A 20,311-nucleotide genomic window follows, 5' to 3' on the forward strand; every position below is an offset into this window, starting at 1 on the left:
ATGCTCATGGTGGGACAAAGTTGCCCTTTCACTAATGATTTCAGCACAGCAAAGTACAAGTTCAATCTGTGGGAAGTGCTTGTATGTTGAGGCTTTTCTTTGGTCTCAAGCCATGACTTTCAAAAGAACTTGATGAGAAGGTGTAAAGCTTAATAATACAGGCTTCCTTGTTTATTTTTAAAATTTATTTATCCACTGATTGATTTCCAGAGGTCAGATCTTTGGTGAAATGTAAATCAATCAGGTGCAAATATGTTCTAAAATCCAAGGTTCGGGACTTTATTTTTTTTTAACCTGAGTTAAACAGCATTATTTACTGTTACTAATGACATTTATTTCAGTGTTATGCAGTTGTTTTGGGGTGTAAATGTGCAACTTTGTGGTTTAAAAAAGCTTTGCTAGGTCCATTTTTACCCTTGTTTTTCTTAATATATATCTGTTTTCACATATAATTGAAGACTATATCAGTGCTTGTCACTTGCTAGGTGCCAGAAGTTTTTATTTTCTGCTAAATTGGCCAACAGTAGAGTTTAGAACGTGTGATTTCTTTATAAATATTTGATGCTTTAAAATTTTTTTAAAAGTCACAGTCCCTGATTATCCAACTCAAAAACCCCTCTTATTTATCAATTCATCCAGTTAGTTGTGAAAAGGTTTTCCTTTTTTTTGTTTGTATTGGATTTGTATTACAGGTAGAGTGACAGCACTCATGTGCTGAAGCAGCAGTCAGTTGACTTGTGTATTTTGCTTCTAGTTATATAGACCTAAAAGTTTTATTTGTATGAAGTTGCCTTAATAGTTTTATCCATGGGAAGAAGCATTGACAATTCTGTAACTTTTGTTTAATAATTGTATGGCAATTGTGTGGTTTACAGGATCCTTGGTAAACTGATACTCCTGAAAGCACTGAACATTTCAGTTGCAATGCAAGTCAAAGCAAAGTTACTTAGTTAAGTTGTTTGCTGCTTTGTCTTTCACCAAGAAGAATGTGTGATACAGACAATGAGTAAATATGGTTTTGATCACATGTCCAAACAAAGGAGCTGAGAGACTGAACTACAGCTCTGACTTGATGCTGTTACAGGCTTTCCTCTTGTGTCAGCTTTGCATGCATTATGGAATCTGTCCATAGCACATAAAAATGCACAAACCATATTCCTGAGCTGCAGAAGCCCCACTGCTGGTACATCAAAGAAAGCAGCAGCTGTCATCCAGTTTTAGCCACGGTGCTTTTGAATGCCTTAATCCTCTTCCCAAACAGAAGAAGGCAGAGAGTGTACTTTCTTTATCCACTCCCTCTTCTATTTTTTTGCAGTTTTGGTAGCAAAATCCAGAAGCTGTGTTCAGCAGCCATCACTGCATGGCACAAGACATAATTTACTTTGCATCTGATCCAGACATTTCAGTCTTCATGTATGCTAAGCCCTTTCAAATGTACTTTTTATTAAAGTTAGAAATTATTCATTTTGTGTTTATTCCTAGGTGCTCAAAGTATCAAAATGATTATTCAGTTATACTTAATTTTGATTTTAGTTTCCTTCAAACTGCTATTCTTTGTTCCCTTTCAGTTGCTGAAGGGGTGTATGTTGGGATTATACTCAGCACCTGAGTTACAGGAAATACATGTTTACCATTGGAATTAATATATTTTACTTTGTGTGATTCTACATTTTCAGTTAGGTTTTTTTTTTAACAATACAAGTTTTACAAGACAGTTAGTGCAAAACAGCTTCCTTAAGAAGTGAGCAAGATATACTACAAATAGGAGTTTAATCTTTTAGAGCTTTTTTAAGGTCTGTATGGTGCAGTGTCCTGTCTCCAAATTGAGTCATGACAGAAGTCAGGGGAAGGGTACAGGAGCTGAGCAAGAAAGCTATGATGCTTCCCTGACATACTTTCCTGTCTCAATAGCACTCCTCAAGACAGAAGCTGTTCTTTGAACTTAAAAAACACATACAGGTTTTTCTTCTTCACTAATTTGCCTAATCACTTTCCCTAGCTGTATTTTAAAATAAATATGTATGAACACATTTCAAGGGTTTAGCATGTGCAAAATTTTTATATTGAACCAAGTTAACAAAATTATTGGAAATAAATTATAAAATAAAGTGGTTTATATATTGGATTTTTAATTTGTTTTTTGTTTATTAGCCACTGTCCTGCAAAGTGAATTTGCACTGCAAAGTAATCCCAACAGAGGAATGAAGTACACAAGTGTAAAGCTGTCAGACTACAGCAATCATTGAATCGTCTGTCTAAATAAACTAATGGGAAACGATTTTAAGTCTTTGCTAACCTCCAGCCTCTCAGACCAAAAATACTTTGTTTTGCTGAAATAAGTAAGCAGCTAGAGTAAAATTTAATGTTTTAAGAATCCCTTTGTGTTGTCCTATTTCCTCAAAAAGAATTTCAAAACTCTGCAGTAAAAAGTGTGTCGACCAGGATGCTGCAGAAAGGCAGATTAGAGAAATGTCATTTGATGACAAGGTTTGGTATATTTAGAAATGCTCCTGTTATTAAAGTTGCTGCTGTGCCAACTACTCCTACACTGGAGTCTGCTAATTTCCATGACATGCTATCTATCCCAACACACAAGGAAGATCAGAGATTACATACAATAACTCCAGTCCTACTTCCGTTGTCAGACAAGGATCTCCCAGCAGTGACATTACCTTCTTGTGGTTTACTATTGCAATCCCATTTTCCCTTCCCTCTTCATTAATACCCATTTTCAAGCTCCTCAGTTTGAAATGCCATTATTTACATCTTTAACATTCCAGAGGCTTTGATATTGCTCATAAGGAAAATAACTAATGTCAAGAGAGAAAATGTGCATTCATCATTGTGGGATGTTCAGGACAATCTTTTCCGAGCTCACACTGAGTAAGACGTCATTGGTTTGCTTTGCTCTTGACAGGGCACAAATAAGAAGCCTCAATTCAATGAAAAATTGAGGTACAATCTCATCACTATGGAATACAGTTGTTGGCAGTTTCAGTGGCAAATGTGTGCCTCCAGAGCTGTGCAGCAGGCAAAGGAGTCCTTGGGCTGCTGTCCCAGTGCTCAGTGAGTAATGCTGGGACATCCACAGCTGTGTCCAGACACCTCTCAGGGCAGTGAAGAGACACAAACTGAAGGGCAGTTTCCAAGTGCCATTAAGCTGTGAGACGAAGAAGGCATCTCATGTTAGTTTATTCTTTCTTTGAATTTCTTCCTACCTGCTCCACAAAAAAAGATTATGTGTGCGCAATATAGTCTTACATAGTAGAGTAATGTTACTTTGAGGTTTGAAGTATCAGAAGGAAAAAGGGAAAATAACCTTAAAAGGTCCTGTTATGTTTTTATGAATTTTTATTTCAAATATTGAAATAAGAAAGCTGTAGGCATGTGATATGAGCTGCTCTTGCTTGTTCTATGCTGAATTACTCAAGTGCTACTATAGGTATTAGCAGATAATTTTTCTGTTAGATTTTGATGTTTATTGCCCTCTCAGTTGCTGGGTCTGTTATACAAACACCAGAAAAAGTTGTTCTTCACCTGACCTCTTCGTTCATGTAAATGGCATTAATATATATTTCTTTTTTGTTTATACAGGTTATTGAATCACTAGGGATTATTATATATAAAGCCCTGGACTATGGTTTGAAGGAAAATGAAGAGAGGGAATTAAGTCCTCCACTGGAACAGCTTATTGACTACATGACTAATGCCACAGAAACAGATGGGAGTAGGGATGAAGGGTATGATGCTCTGGATGAAGGAGTGGAGGATGACGATGATGACAAAGAAGAAGTTGCAGCCATTCACTCCTATAAAGATGTCATGAAGGTACAGTAGTGGGCAGTTTATATGATAGTTCTGTCAATGAGAAAACTCTGTTTTCTGCATTAATATTCTGTGGGATACTGGCTGTGTCATTTTCTGATTTCCCTGGTCCTTTTATAAGGTTTGTTTGTGAAAATGACATGAAGCATTATTTCAAGCTTGACAGTAGGCAACAGAAAATCCATGATCAACTTTAGCATTGCATGTGCCATTAACATCACAATCTGATTTAATCCCTGCACTGGATAGTCAGCCTTCCAGTGTAAACATCTGCTGAATTACTTTGTGTACTCTTGGATACTTCATGGTGTGTTTCAATTAATTCACCTTTTCATTAGCAGGTTATTAGGGTAATTATTTCTTATCAGTTCCTTCACTTACCACCCTTCCCTCCTGAAGCACCGCAGTGCTTTTGTACTAGTAGCTTATTTGGATGGAGTGAGTCAGGACACAGTATTTCACTGGTGATCATTAGGGTTGCAGTTCTTGACCTGAGTTGTGAAATTCAGAAATGTAGCTTATGAATTTTAATTGTGACAAGTTCTTTAATGTTATCTGGGCGACTGTGAATAATCATTTAAAAGTATTACCTTCTGTTTTCTACAGAGTAATGTGTGCATGTTTTAGAGCCCAGTGAGCTCTTATTACAGACAGAGGTATTAATAAGTGTGGTTGGAAAAAAATAGTGTAATTAGTTTAACTTGTAAATAATCTGATCTTAATATAGGTTGGAAAACATGCTAACTTGTACCAGAGGATTGAGCCATTTATAGTGCTTCTTCATAAATGCAAGTCATATCTAAGGACCAGGAGCTTAGTGCGCCACATAAATTAAGTGTCATGGTGGAAGTTGAGGCTAGAAGAATGTCCCAAATCAGAACACATCAGAACACATTGACACTCAGGAAAAAGACCCCACTAAACCCCTGCACTTCTTCTGGGTTAACAGTAGAGAGAAACTCTTAGGAAACTTACGCCTTTGTTTTTCCTCCCTGCCTCAGAGAAGCAGAGGCCAGAGGGAGAAATAATTGAAATGTTCTTTTGCTCCCTGTGATGGGGAGAGCCTGGCTGGCTGAAGTGCTCTGCCCTTCAAGCCCTGCCCCTGCCAGCCTTGCTGAGTTGCTGCGTTCAAGTGCTTTGCTCTCTCCCCCGTCTGCCTCTCCCTGACACCCAGAGGGGGCCAGCTGCACCCTGCTAAGCCCCCATGCAAGCTGCTCCAGACAGTCTAGAGGAAATTTAGAAGACTGATGGGATACGTTCTTCCTTTTCCCCCAGTTTGGCAAAATGCTGTGAATTGGTGACAGCTGAACTTTTTGATAAATGTTTTGATAAGATTGATAAGTGAAAGTTTCACTTAGTGCAGAGGCAGACAAGACCTTTGTATACACAGAGCTGAAGACAGTGGCTTTGAGGAAGTGATTATTTTGCAAGTTCTTAACTTGATTTCTGCAAACAATAAAAGATAAATTTGGAAAACTTTGCTGAACTCCTTTAGGTACACTGGTGTAAACATCCCTGAAATCAAAAGCAATAAGAAAATTCAACAGGTTTCAATGGTTAATGCCATGGAATAACATCCTGTTCATTTGGCTTTGTTAATATCTCTGCTAGTCTGAGCTATCTGCCTGTTTCTATGTTTTAAAATCAGCATCTTAAATTTTATTTCTTCATCATATTTTGTTAATAGTTTTATATCATCCTGGACATATACTGCTTCTGTGACTTCATCTTAGTGAACTGGTCAGCTGTCATTTGTACATCATCCTGATTTCTACTCCTACATCCCTTGGAATTCTCTTTTATTTCTGTTGTTGTTTTTGCCTTAATTATGTGCTGCAGGCTTAACTCTGCAAATTACCTTTATTCTCTACTCAGTGTTATTACTGCATTGAGAGGACTAGAATGGCAGCATTGTTCTGCCATGTTTTTGACATGAGTGCAGATTTACAAGATCTTTTTTTTTCCTGACTTAATACCTTTTTAGGGGTCAGACCATCTTCTGCATGTTGCTTTCTCCTATTTTTTCCCCCCACCAGCAGTGGTAAAATGTTAGAGGCTACACCCTTATTTACCCAGTGACTGTTTCACAACAGTAATGCGTGGTCTTGTGACCATGAGGTTCAATTATTTTAAGATCCTCTTGGCAAGACTCACTGCAAAGCTTTTTCCTCCACAGTTTGCAGTGAATGCTGAAGCAGGTTTGCTCATTGAATTGAGAACTGTTGTTCTTGCCTCCCCTGCATTCTCTACATCACAAGCTTGGAAAATGGTAGTGATGGCCTGTGTGCTACTAATACTGTTTTTTAAGGTTTTTAACTATGTAGTCTCTGGTCTGGAAATTATTTTGTCCTTGAAAAGTGATTATATGGTTCCTCCTCCAAAAACTGTCTTTGTCTGGACACTAAAACTGAACTTTTCACCATTAATCACTAACTTGGGTGAGCATATTTTGTGATTAAAAAACAGAGGTAGTTAAGATATGTCAGGTTTTTCTGTAATGTGAAGTAAGCAAGGTCGATCCTGCACCCTCCCCCTAGCCTGGAAAATGCTGAGTAATATGGCAAACACTGATTCCCAAGAACGGGGAAAAGGGTAAGTGCTAAATAGTACTGCCAAGATCATCATTGGCAAAGCCAGCAGGGAAGACACAGACAAGCTTTTGTGCTGCTTCTTGGTGTATTTGGCTGATTTAGGTTCTGATTTCCTTGGCAGGACCAACCTGCTGCCCAGATTTGACCTACTGTTTTTAAAAATGCATCTGCAAAGAGAGGAGACATTGGTTACCAGAAGCTTTTAGTCTTTGATGTATTTCTGATTTGCCAGCCCTGCTGCAAATGAGGGGAGAAATGGAGACAGCAAAGACTGGACATTTTCAGACAGATGTTTCCTTGTTTGAGTCCCTCTCCCCACCCCATCCACTGTGTGTACACACTGTGCTCTGTGGTTCAGGAAATCTGTACGTGTGGGAGTGCCAGGTTGGCTCTGCATGTACACAAGGCACAGTAATCCCAGGGATCAGGAGCACAGGTTGGCAGCACACATACACCTTGGGAAGCCTTGGTCAACAGAGAATAGACAGAGAAGGCCTGGCATGCTGGGCAGTGTTGGGCTTGCTAAGGGTGTGGGAAGTCCTGTCATGTGGCGCCTTTATCACAGCATGGGGCCCTCCCTGATACTGAGACAAGATGATGCAGTTTATCAACCTCTTCCAGAGTATGCTCAAACCCTAATTCCACTCCTAGTCTTAACATTATCACACTCCTTATCCCACAGATCTCTGCAGACAGATGGTTTAAACAAACAACATCTTCCTGTTAACCCTGAGGCACTTTCTAAGCTGCGATTTATCAATATCTGCTGGCTTGAGCCCCAGCCCTAAACCCAGTTACTGTATTACACTTCAGTCTAGGTCAACACCCCTTTCTAATTCTGGATGTAAAGGTAACCTCATAAGGCAGTGCTAGCAGGTTTTATTCTGTGCTGGTATTTGCTGGGCTGAACGGCCATCCTAGCCTGTCATTTGTTCCAGATTTGAACATTATTGTAGCCAAATCACCACTGCCAGTACTAGACTTTGCCTCAGCCCTTCTGCAGAGCAGAGGTGTTGTAGAGGTGTTGTCAGCTGTGCCTGCAAGTCACAGCACTAACCTTTGTCACTGCTTTGCTACCTTATTCTGCAGGTCTTGTAGAAGGTACAGAAAGGAGGCAGCACCCTTCCTGAACCAATATCTTTCTCTTTCTTATGTTCACCTTTCATCCCAAAAGTTAACTCAGCTTTTAACAGGAGCCTTATCTGTAGCCAAGCCACACCTTCTTGTCTAGGACAAAATGCAGGTGGATGGTCTCTGGTGCTCAATGGCTTCGGGTCCCGGGCCTTACCTAATTGCTTGTAAGAAGTTCAGTAATAGTGTTTGTTAGTTCTGACCAAAAATTAACTGTCATGCAAGTGCTGCTTCACAAAGGTGAATGAGTTGCCCAGGTCTCACAATAAACAAAACTCATACATAGAAGATCTCCATGCTAACTTAATTTGCATGAAATTTTTTTTCAGAGCAGCATAGTCAGTATTGTGTTATCTCGCTATAAGAAATGTAAACAAGGCTGCAGTTTGCAATATTTTTATTGGTAGAAAATTATGTTTGTGCTTTGCAAAGAGGAAGAATAAATTGTTTCGCTCAACCTTAAACACTCCTTCTCTCCCATTTCAGTTTTTTTGATCATTGGCATGGTCATGAGATGAGAAACTTGTATGTCTAGATGACTCATATGTCTTGGTAGTTCAAGGATATGGCTGACTCCTTTCAGCTGGAAATTTACAGTGGTGATATTGATCTGCCTCTGTTTAATTTTGAGTACTCTGATAGTAGAACAGATCTACCATCAATGGCATGTGTAGGATTATAGGGGAAAAGAAAAGTATGTCCTGTCTCACTGCAATTATAGGCAGGATAAGAAGATCTACATTTAGATCTAAGTATTTTGGAGACTTCCTTCTGAGTCTGAGGACTATTATCATATAGATGCTGTGACCCCATGTAAGTATAATATGGGAACCTGTCAGAGAGAAACCAGAAAATGCAGTTAAAAACAAGTCAGGATATTTGTTTATGACAGACAGTTAAAGAGTTCATGTTACTGGAATTCAAAACCCCATAATTTTGTCCAGTACAAGCTTAGTAAGGTGCAGCTTTCTGTGAGTGTAATTCAGTTTAAGGCTGGGCTGGCTTAAGCATTTTTGTATGAGCCTGAAATTTATGCTTCATTTCCAAACAAGCAACTTGCTGTGTATGCTGTAACTCTGTGTGAAGCTGCTGATGAGTTGGAAACTTACTGAGATGGTAAAGTCCCAGATGTTGCCAATTCATTTTATATTAAAAAGGAATGCAGCAATGTTGGCCATTTGTGAAAATGCTCAAAAAAGACAACAATTGATCTTTTCCTTTCTCTTGAATCCTGTACTCACACGTTTATGTGCTAGTCTGTATCTTGGTGGATCTCATTTTAGAAAAACATGATTTTTGTCTCATGTGCATGGAGAGACATTGAAATTACAGTGGGTTGGAAGTCCTCAGTTCTCTTCACTTTTTTTCTCACAGTACTTGCTGGCTTGAACAAAAATTTATCATATTCCACTTGGGGATCTTCAGTCACACAGACCTGCTGTCTGAGACCCCCTTTGTAATATTGGGAAACCTCCTGTCCCATCTGCTTGGGTCTCTGAAAGTGCAGCCATCTAGTTTTTGTACCTCTTAAGTTCTGAGGAAGGCAGGTTCTCCTTTGGCTGTTCCTTTTTTGCAGTTTAACCCTTTGGGGACTGTCAGCTAGAAAGAAACCCCAAAATGTCACAGAGTGATTTTGTAAACACAGCCCCATCTCACACTGCAATGACAGGACACCACTGGGTGGATGCCCCTGGGCAGTGTGGGCCTCTGAAGGTGCAGTTTCATGGTGCTGCTCTGACCAGGTAGACAGCTTGGGTCAGCACACCTCCTGGCCACACACACCTCTCTTTCTCTCTGCTGCACTGACAGAAGTGGGAGCTCTGAGTTCAGCAGTGAAGTCACAAGGACCAGGGCTCATCTCCTGTGCTCAGGAGGTGAGCATGTGCTCAACCATTCCCCTTGGAACTCCTACAAAACAATCACCACTGAGATTGGACTAGCAAAGGAATAGATGGATCTTGGCTGAATAGGACCCATCCACAGGCCTTTTCTTATTCTTTCACTGTGCTTTGAGAGAACTTGGAGTTGTCTTAGAAATGCAGTAAACCTGCTGCTTTTCTCTTGTCCAGGCAAGCCTTGTGCATCATGGCTATTCATTCAAAACACAGAGTGTTTCTCATGTCTGTGCTGTCACCTTTGCTGGGACCTTTGTCACCTATGTGTCATCAAAGCATCCCAAAAGTTTATTTGTTTGCCTTTGTTCTTTAATCAGTTCTTTCATCTGCAAACACAACTGTGCAGGTGCAGAGTAAACAGTGCTCCTGGCTGAGTCGTGGCCAGAGCCAGTGTTGGAAGTCCTGTGCTGTGCAGCCCCACAGAGATGAGCTGAGGACCGACTGTGCAAAATTAAGCAGGAGTGTCTCTCTGCATGTTCGAGTGTTTGTAATGTATGAGCAATATCTCCGTGTTGCTGATATTAAAAATAAAAGTATTTAACAATAATAATAGGGCTTTGATATGAAGGGCTTGTACCTGAGGTACTTGCAAGGAAGTTGTCCCTCAAGACCTTGGTCTTTCCATTTAAAAAGAAGAACTTTTTGTCTTCCTTACTTTAATTATTCTTGGAAACATTCCTTCCATCAGTATGGGCTTAGATAGATTGGAGTGTCTTACTCCAGGCTGGGAGACAAAGCCAAATGACCTTTCCTGCAATGATTTATGGCTCACAGTAGCACATCTACACTGGTTTAAAAACCCTGTACCCATAATTCACATAATTATACTGGTATAACCTGTCTAAGGTCTAAAATAGTCTGAGGAATCCAAGGAGTTGTCCAACAAAAACAGGAAACACAGATGGGGTGTTCAGATTATTTTTATGGGGAGGTTAGAATACACCTGAAATTTGTGTGTGGGCCCTTGTGCATCTAAAAGAGGCACAGTAGGGCAGGGACTTTTTCCCTCTGTCTTTTTTATGCTGTAATTATTATAAATAATTTATACAAGGGTAAAAATAAAGTTCCATATTTTAGTGCAGGTGGAAGGATTCTTTGGTGGTGATGGTGGCCCATAATGCATAAAAGGCAGAATTTGTCATGACAGAGCTCCAGTTATTCCATAAAAAATACAAGTTTGAAAATGTGCAAAGCATTCTGTAAGAAAGAATACATCTGAAGTATCAAAGAATCTGTGTGAGCCTGTGCTGCCTAAAATATACCCTGGAGACTAAAGTAAATCAATGAGTGTTTACTCTCACAAGGTATGTTCTGTTTGATCAGATTAATTTGAAGTTCTAAGTGATGACTGGAAATCAGGGTAATGGTCAATTAACACAGTAAAGCTCTAGAGACCCAAAACAAAGAAGGAAAAGAGCAGAGCCACAATTACAAAAAGGATCCCCATCTTCTCTGCCCTGCAGATTAACTGCAGCACTCAGCAAAGCAGTGCTGCCTGACCTGGCCAAAGCTGGAGGGATCTGCCTGAGTCTCCCTCTCCAACTCTTAACCTCCCCTCTTCTCCAGGTGTTAAAAGTGCTAAGTGCACATAAGGCTGTGATGGGTTTTTCAGATTTGCTGTCAGCCTGGTAAAGGCAGTAGATCTGCTCAGAAAAATAAGCCAGGACAGCAGCTTGTCTTACGTTAGGATTTGGCGAAGGTTCATCTTGTCAGAATCCTTTCTACCCGTGTAGGCTTGGATGTTTGTGGTGTTGCTGGCGGCTTTTTATCTCTGCAGGCTCCTTTAGCTTCTTCAGAAGTGAAGGCAATTCTTACACAGGCTCACATGACATCTTCTATCATGCCTGTAAGGTACAAGTGTTTGATTTACATTCCATGTAATGCCAGCATCCCACAGGGGGTAACCCATGAGGGATTTCCAGTGTAGCTTCCCAGGACCCCCTGTATTACTTCCATTATGTGTGGGATATGTGTTTCAGTAGACAGATAAACTAATGGTGACATGCAAAAGTGATGGGCAGTTTTCTCATGTAGTATTGTGTGCTGCAGATTTCCAGTGACTGCACTCACTGACCATGTTCAAAACAGCAGATGAACTTATTTCTGCAGTTTTTATGTTGTGCATCTGCAGCTCATTTGAAATGGGCACTGTGGGTGTTCTTGTAGCTCTAGTGCTCTACAGGCATGAAAGAAGCAGGACTTGTGGGGTGGGGGAGAACTTCTTAATTAGTCTAATTTAGCTGGGGTAAAATATGATACAGCTTCCAGGCTAAAAGAAAAGGTCCAGTGGCAGAGTCTACGAGTGCTGGTCCTCTATAAATTGTGGAGTCCCTAACTTCTCTGAGGTGTTAGAGCCTCACAATCCATCAGCCTATTCAGGAGAGAGGTTAAGAGGGAAAGTGGCTGTGGAAGTTTTGCCTTTTCTAGTTCTTGCCAGGAAGTAAATCACTGAATGGGAGTGTGCTAAAAAGTTTATCTTGTTGATAGCAACTATGTAAAAAACTATCTGCATTTTATTTGTCAATATTGCTAGTCCAGAGTCACTTATAATGGTATAATTGCACTGGCAAAGAAAATAGAAGCAGCATAGATGCTACAAAATTACTTAACTCCTTACAGAGGCATATTGTCCTGTAACAGCAACATGGGAAAAATAAAGAAACAGAGGGAAGGCCCTTTAATTAAGCCACTGTGATCTTCTTGCTTTTGAATTATTCAAGAGGGAGCCTTGGGCTTGAGGCAAAATTTCTTTTGGCACATTTATTTCAGTGCCAGTAACAGTATAAAAAGAAATTAAACATTTGGAAGAGAGGTCATAGAATTGATTTAAAAGTACCATTAATTGTTCAAAATAATAATCACTCTCTTTTATCTATGTGATTTTTTTTTGGTATGCTCTTGACTACTATGCTCCCATTATACTATTTTCTGCTCCCTTTTGCTTAGGGTACTGTTGCATGTTGTATTTTAGAAAAATATTTAAGTGAGATAAGGCCATTTGATACAAAGAAATAAACAGTGTCTGCTAGATTGTGCTGACCCCTGAAGATGCACATCTAAAAGGCAGGATATCATATTTATTCCAAAGATTGGTCTGAAGACAGAGCATGTTTTGCATTTTTTAGTAAAAGTTTTTTGACAGTAGGTTTTTGTTTAAAGCATTTACTTCCAACATCCCTAAATAGTGCTGTAACTGAAGCAGTCCTGAGAGGTGGCTTTCAAAAGATTATTGTCTGCAGGATGCATGGCCCTGAGTGTGTTTTAAGTGATTGACTTGTAAATATTTTTAATGAAATAACAGAACGGGAAAAGCAGTATTCTTCTGGGTGATGGCTTCCGGGCACTTTTCATGTAGTTTCAGGTTTGCCTCACTGCAAACTTTGGGCCATACATTCCAAAGCTTCTTCATACGTGGGCTGGATATGTGGAATTGTGGAGAATGATTTGAATGTTTTAACCTAGCAGCCTTTCAGATAACTCACACTAGTCTGTGCAACTGAGTCAAGTGGTCCCAAGAGATAAATTCTTTGAATCTACTGAGCTTGGCAGAGCTTTTACTGAAGGGAAGATGTAGGGCAGCCTGGATGCTATAGAAAGATAGCAGGCATGGGAATTCAGGGATTTTATGTGAGGAGGCAAAGCAAACTGGCAGCACTGAGTAGCAACCATGAGTAGGTGTTGTTTGGAGACCCAAACTAAACCCTCTCAGGAGGAGTATTTATCTGAGGGATTGACAAGGACAGAGAGCTCAGGGATTGTGCTAAGGGCAGGCAGCTGCACGCAGTGGCAGAGCTTCACACGCTGCTCTCAGCTGGCTTTGTGTAAAGGCTGTACAGAAGGCACTAGGAGGATTCATTTCGGAAGCTTGGGTGAATGGAAAACAGGCATTTTATTGCCTCTGCACTGAAGAGAAAACAAAACCCTTTGTTTTGTTATTATTTATCTATTTATCTCAGAGAAAGAGGCTAGAAACTTGATTTTAAGCGCTAGAAAAACCAGGCATTTGTTTTGTAGTTATTGCACTTGTTGGCAGGGAAGAACATGATACTTTGGGTGATTTAAGCCAAAAGAGAGTTGTATGGTTGGGGTTTTTGGAGCAAGTTGACTAGGTTTGGGGCTTTTTGCCTTCTCTTAGGACAAAGCAGGCTTGGAGTTGGGACGAGAAGGTCCTAATGAGCAATTGTATTTGTTTTTTCTTTTTGGCATGCCAAGATTTCGTGATGTGAGCATTAAGACCAACATTTGCTTTAAATCAGCAAATTTTCATGAAGCCAAAACTCTTTATGAACTGGACTGTTCTAATCAATTCACATCTCCCAGTCTGTTATATCATACTGTATGTAACAAGCCCCCATATATGTATTTTATACAGTCACATATACTTACATAGGTAGGTGTAAGATGTCACTATCCTCAATCCACCTTTTGGAATGGCAAAATGGTAAGGTGATGTGTAAAAACATGACGGTGTTAAGTGAAGAAAGTGAGCTATAGGGCTTGTTTTTTAAAAAATCTTCTGTGGTAGTGTGTGATATTAAGTAAATGAAAAAGCCTGAAGTTCAGGCCAGTATTAGCAAGATTTATTAAGTCTTTTCATGTCTGGACAGAAGCAGCATGTCACACTTAGAACTATTTTTAATGGCTCAGAGGTAAAAAAAAAAGGAATATGTTTTCCAGGCAACACACATTTGGAAATAAAAATACTCAGTGAGTTAATTTTGTCCTTGTGTTTGCCCTTGTGTTTAATTTCTTATAAACCCATATAGAAAGTGAAGGGATTCTTGTACCTTAGCTTGATGAAGAAAGCTGGGGACAGTTCCCATAAATCCCTTCAAAGTAATTTTAAAGCAGCTTTGAACGTGACAAGTGTTTAAGTGAATTATGTTGATAGACAGGTTTCATTAATTAAAGTGATGTCATTTGGTGTCTTAAACAGTTGCCCTGATTTTTCATCTGGGGCAATGTAACTGGAGGTCAACATGTGGTCAGCTTTACTTTGAAAGTAACCACTGTGGTCCTTTTAAAAGGGTGATGTCAGTCCCTTTCACATTTGAGTGTGCTGGTGAGCAAAGGAGGGTTTGCAATTTCTTGCCCTGGTAATGGTGCCTACTGTGTTTGGAGCCAAGGCACTTTGCTGGGGACTTTCCAGTGAGGTCTGGTTGCCAGAGAGACTTGGCCTCATGATGTCGCCTTCAGCAGAAGTGCTGAGATCTGCCTGTACCAGAAACCTTTAAAACCAAAAAATCTCACCTCAGAACACTGAGTTGGGCTTGCTTTCCTGCCTTGGAGAGGGAGAGAGGCAACATCCCTGCTCCTTGCAGGTGCTCTCCTGGTGGCCAGGGGATGGATGGCACCCACCTCCCTCAGCCTGGCTCTGTGGTCAAGCTAGCAGGTAGAACAGGATGGGTGTTTCTGTTGTGTTCAGGACACTTGCTGCTGTGAAGGTGAAACTCAGGAGGTTTGTAATCTCTGGGCAGGTATTGCTTGTGCATGGGTGCAGGGCAGCGAGCAGCCGAGGGGAGATAACCAGCAAGATAACTAGACACCCCCCACAAACCTCTTTTGTCTTACATGCCTACCACAATAAAAGGATTATTAATTTTCTTTACCACTCTGGCAGATAAAGCTAACCTCTCTTTGAAGGTAGTTTGGCAGCTATCTAGGCCTTTTAATGAAGGTGCTGCAAGCAGAGTGGTTTCTTGGCAGCTCCTTGCTGGTGTCATGCAGAGTTTGAGGGAACTGATCCCCTCTTGCCTTCCCTGCCTCCCTCAGATTCCTTTTGAAGCTGACTTTCTTGTGGGACACTGATGTGTACTTCAGGATACTGGCAAAAAGTCCTCTAGAAACAGTTTTGGGCTTTTTGACAAGAGAATGATGTTTTAAGTTATCTTTGCTGACAGAACAATCTGTGAACTTTAACACTCAGCAGTTTTACACCAGACTTTTGGTAGATGTGATGGTACATCCGAAATTCGGTTCAGAGCTGTTGACTAACTCCAGTTGAGGCACTTTGCCAATGTGTTAGGTATGTCCCTTTATCCTTTGCTATAACCTTCAGTATGAAGTTGATGTTAAACTGCCTTTCATCTTTCTGAAGGTAGCAATATTTGAAATAGATGTGTATCCTTGCATTTCTAGTTGCTGTACTTTGCTCTAAGTCCTGCTTTCTAGAAATATGACTGCTCTGACTTTTCAGCCTTCAAAAGTGGTTTTATTATGAAAAAATGTTAGTATAGAAAAGAGCTGTCCAAGAGTAACAATTGGTCTTTGAGTACATGCAGGAGAGTGCTCTACCATGATCACCCCTTTGATAACCTTGCTCCCTCTGGACTGAGGTCAATACAGTATTAATTGCCTTCCAGAGATAAAATTCCCTTTATATTTCTGCTTTAGAAGGCATTGATAGACTTATCATGTAAAAGCATCAATTTCAATGGACATGTAGTAGATGCCTCTGCAAGTGCCAGGGGTTTAAAGGTAGCTTTGAAGTTGAAGAACTGAGCTGGGAGTTCCTGCCTGACTTATAGAGATATATCTTTCATGATGCGTAATTGAGAACAGGTAAATAATTACCTATGGTGCAGGTCCTCAGAGTACTTGGCACAAAATTGTTTAATTTTTTCAAGGGCTGTGTTTGAAAACAAAGCAGTCATGCAGCCTTGACTGGAGAACTAGAAAAATGGTTTGCCTACCTCCATTTTCTCTTTTTCCCTTCAGATAATAAGATTTTGATGAAGAGGTGGCTGGGGTGTGGTGTGTGGGGTTTTTTATTGTTGGGTTTTTTTGCTGTTTGTTTTTTTCCCCCTGAACTTTCTCTTTTAGTGAGGAACATACTTGTTTCTGTAAGGTTCCTTCTCAGATAAGAATGGTAAGACTATTCTGATATGGTTGAAGTAACCTAAAGTGCAAAATTATTTTATACTAATTAAAAGCAAGGTAATAAAAGTTGGAAAGATTCTTCAACTACTTTAAACTATATATAATGTTTTCCAATGCATCTTTTTCTGAGTGTGCAAGTAAATTAATTTCCAGAAGAATGCTCAGCATTTGAAAGTACAGGGAAGTTTATTTGAAAATAAAACAAACTGTGCTTGTGCAGTCAGAGATTGGCCCACGTGCATGGGTTGCCCTACTTCTACAAGTGGCATATTTTGAAATAAACAAGGGAACTGTTAGAAAGGACAGCCAAGCCCTAAGGAAGAGGAAAAAATGTTCTTGTATTCTGTTTATTAGCAAGAGACAATCTCTCTTGCTCTCCATCTTTGGGTTCCCATCTTGTGTTGAGGTCTGTGTTGTTCATCTCTTTTGGAAGCAGAGACTCATTGCTCTCCCCTCCAAGAAGTCATGATGTGAGGAAACTAATATATTTTAAGATTGCATCAAGAGATGAGCCTTTAAAATGTACTAGAATCTTCACAATCTCTTAATTGGAAATAGTGAAGGTTATATTTTGTATATATTCCTATGAGTTCAGGACCCAAGATTTCAAGAAAACTATCAATTTACTGCAAGATGCTTAATAATTCACTACAGCTGTCCATCCTAAATGTTCACATGGAGACCAAGATCTTTTGAGCACATAGAAGTGCAAATGGACCAACAGACCAGGGAAAAATATGCTGTAGCATTATATGTGATTTGGTCAGCAACAGCTTTGATCCAGAATTTTTTATTTTCCATATCAAAAAAGATTCCTGACCAGCCCACTGGGCTTTGTGTTGACCTCAGCTGCACTAACAAAAATAAAATTTGTAATTCCTAATATCACAAGGGAGAAAGAATATGTATAGGCATGGACTGCAAGGCTGTGACAGAGCCCCAGCAGCACAGCTACAGTCTCCACAATGCAGACTCAGCACAGTTTGGGGTGCATGAGCTGGCCTTGAATACTTGACAGAGTGGTAAAAATGCAGTGACAGAGTGGTAAAAAAATACTTTTACTCCTGTTGCTGCCAATGGGAAGAAACATGTGGAGGCAAAGTGAAGCAGCAGAGTTGTCTTTGCCTCAAGCCTCTGAGCATCCAGGGCAGTGTAAACAGCATCTGCAGTCCCTACAGGTGGTGAATCCCACCTATGTGCAGGGAGTATTTCAGGGCCATTGGCTCCAGGTAATTCAATTTCTAGTAATTACCATACTGGAGACAATTTCGAGGAATGAAGTGTGTGTAAGGGAGAGGACAAAAAAGGGCACCAGCACTACAAACAGAGGGAACTGAGGAGAAAATAACACTTTTAAACACTTTTAACGTTCTGCTTTATTGGATATCTATTCTGTTTGAATCAACAATGATATATATTTGAATCAAAATTACTTAATCAATTTAATCAATAAATTGTGGGTTAAATAATTTTTTTCATACCTATCTTAGAGTGGCATGTTTAACATTTATGTAACTAATATGCTTGATAAGACAATTGCAATGTAGATTCAGTGGCTATAAATTTTAAGAGAAAAGTGATAAGCATACTTGCCTGGAAGAAGAAGAGAAAGAATTTTTCTGTAGGCCTTTTTTATGCAATCAGGGTTCCAAGACCTGGTTTCCCTGACAAAGGTTGTACAAATAAGGAGTAGGCATACATGAAGGAGTAGAAATGCTTTCCATACACTGAGGTCTAATGGAAGCAAAATGAGACTGGTTAGAAGTTACTTGATTTTTTTCATTGGGAGTGAAGTTTAAAAGTTTGTTATGCTTTGTCATGCTGTATATTTGGTTATGTGGCTGGAAAGCTGTTTTTTGGATAGGAATAAAAAAGTCATGCTTCAGGACAAAACATGAAAGCAAATTATTATTATTATTATGCCTACTGAGAGAAGTTTCAGCACTGTACATAAAAACAAACAAGCTTCCCACACACACACATACACTTTAAAGCTTTGTATGTGAACTGTAAATTGCTGCCAAGGAAAGTGCATGTTTTTATTTTAGTTGATATATTTTAATTGGATTTTAAGTGGCTGATGAATAAACTGCCTTACATTAATATATTGGCTCTCAATTAGAATGTATACAAACATCTGAACTGTGTAGTGATGAGATTGATGGGTATTATTCAAAAACTGAGAGATGCAGCCTCTGTTCTGCAGTATTCTCCCCTTCCTTTGCTACATGTGTCTCTGTGATTTGGTTTCTGATTTGAGGGTCATTCCCCAATATTTTATGATACTTTTTGATAAAATTGTTTTCTTGTTTAAACTGTTTTAAAAACTTCACTGTTTTCTCCTGTTTTTCCTGAAATACTCCTTTTTTTTTCAAGCAGCAGCCTGCATGTAATCACTGCTTTATCTGCAGTGTGGGGTCTTGGGGAGAGGGGAAGAAAGAAGGGCTTCCATCCTGCCCTCATTCTCTGCTGCATGTGCCAAGCATCCTGGTACAAAACCAACTCTCCTCTCTCCTGAGCAGAAGCAGTAATTCAGGAGTAGGAGAAGGCACCCTCCAGCCCTAAGGAGGGCCTGAGTAGCCTGGCAGACAAACATACAAAATAGCATTACAAGGGTGCAGCTCTTTGCTAGCAGTTGTTCAGCTCTTAGTTATTTAATAATGTGAAGGGTGGTTCCACAGCTTAATGGGCTGTTAGCTAAATAACTACAGGTAGCCCTGTGAATTTGCACAGCCACTCCCCTTCTCCTTTAATTATCCAGTTTTATCGTGTTTTCCCATCTATGCCTCTGCTCTGCTTTTGAAGCTGGTTTTCTTACCCAGATGCCTCCGTCTCATCCTTCACTCTGCTGCTCCAGCATGAAATGCAGATGTGTGAGTGGTACAGATGAGAGTTGCAGTAAGCTCTTGTCTACCTGTGAAGCAGAGAGCTTTAGAAAGCAGCTGTTGCTGACAGGCTACCTGGTGGTTTTGCTAAATGTTGCAAGGATTGACATTTCATGCAAAAAACCCCAGAAATAGTAGGTTTTCTCCTTTGCCCATGAATAATCCCATTGATGTTCCACTGAATAGTCAAAGAAGGAGAGCTAGCAAATCCAGATTACTGCATATTTATATTATTAATTCCTCCATTATTCTGCTAAGAAACAACAGAGCACAGTTTCTCTGAAACTAAGACAGAATGCAGAATTGGTTTTCACTTAATTGGCTCTTTTGAGACAAGTCTCTTTGAGAAGCAGGATGTTGTTAGTCCACTGTGTAAAGACAGTGTAACAATACACTTAACACATAGTCCAGAAACAGCTGTATGCAGGGGCCTGTATTTGAGGGGTAAAAATACCCTCATGGCTTTCAAGTAGAAATGAGAACTTATACAAGTGCAACTTTGTCAAGAAGTTTGCGCTAGCACATGAAATTAGTCAGTCACTGAAATTTTAATATCAAAATGTCCAGTAGAGATAATCATTATCTCATAAAAACATAGGTTGACTTTCATTTAAAGTCTGTTTTGATAATCATGGTCTTCCTTCATTCTTAGAAAGCGAATAAAGAGTGAGATTAGGGTTCACTGAGCATGAAAAATACAGGATTTGGCTTAAAAATTGAGATGTAGTCTGTAATGTATAGTGGAGTTTGCTTTTCTCTTCCTGACACCACTGTAAGTTTTAAGTACTTTCAAAAGTGTTTGTAATTATGTTAAATATTTGTAAGACTCATTTACCTAAAGATGGTATCATATAAATGTAAGATTACAAATTATCTTCACTTTTAATTGTCTGTTGTTGGGTGAGGTTCAAGTTTATAGGTGAGACAGTTCAGTGGGGTGTTAGTCTTGCAGTTGCTGTCTGTTGAAATTTTATCAAGATTCTCATCCCTGCTTAAATTCAGTCTAATAGCATGGAAAAGTAGTTAAGAGTCATCAAATAGTTTTGCAGTGTTAAGATTTTAAGAAAGAAAATGAGTCATGGTGCTCAGCACTTCAATGCAATTG

General features: G+C 39.6%; 1 protein-coding gene across 1 annotated transcript in view; it reads left to right on the forward strand.

The window, feature by feature from the left end:
• The window catches only part of SPIRE1 (spire type actin nucleation factor 1), a 109,898-nt gene that overhangs the window by 39,777 nt on the left and 49,810 nt on the right, over positions 1–20,311 (forward strand). Inside the window, exon 2 of the mRNA XM_031058866.1 lies at positions 3,595–3,828. Within this exon, the coding sequence (XP_030914726.1) occupies positions 3,595–3,828 (234 nt within the window). The remainder of the gene's footprint in view (positions 1–3,594; positions 3,829–20,311) is intronic.

Source organism: Geospiza fortis, unplaced genomic scaffold, assembly GCF_000277835.1.
Source record: "Geospiza fortis unplaced genomic scaffold, GeoFor_1.0 scaffold100, whole genome shotgun sequence".
NCBI classification, from domain to species: domain Eukaryota; kingdom Metazoa; phylum Chordata; class Aves; order Passeriformes; family Thraupidae; genus Geospiza; species Geospiza fortis.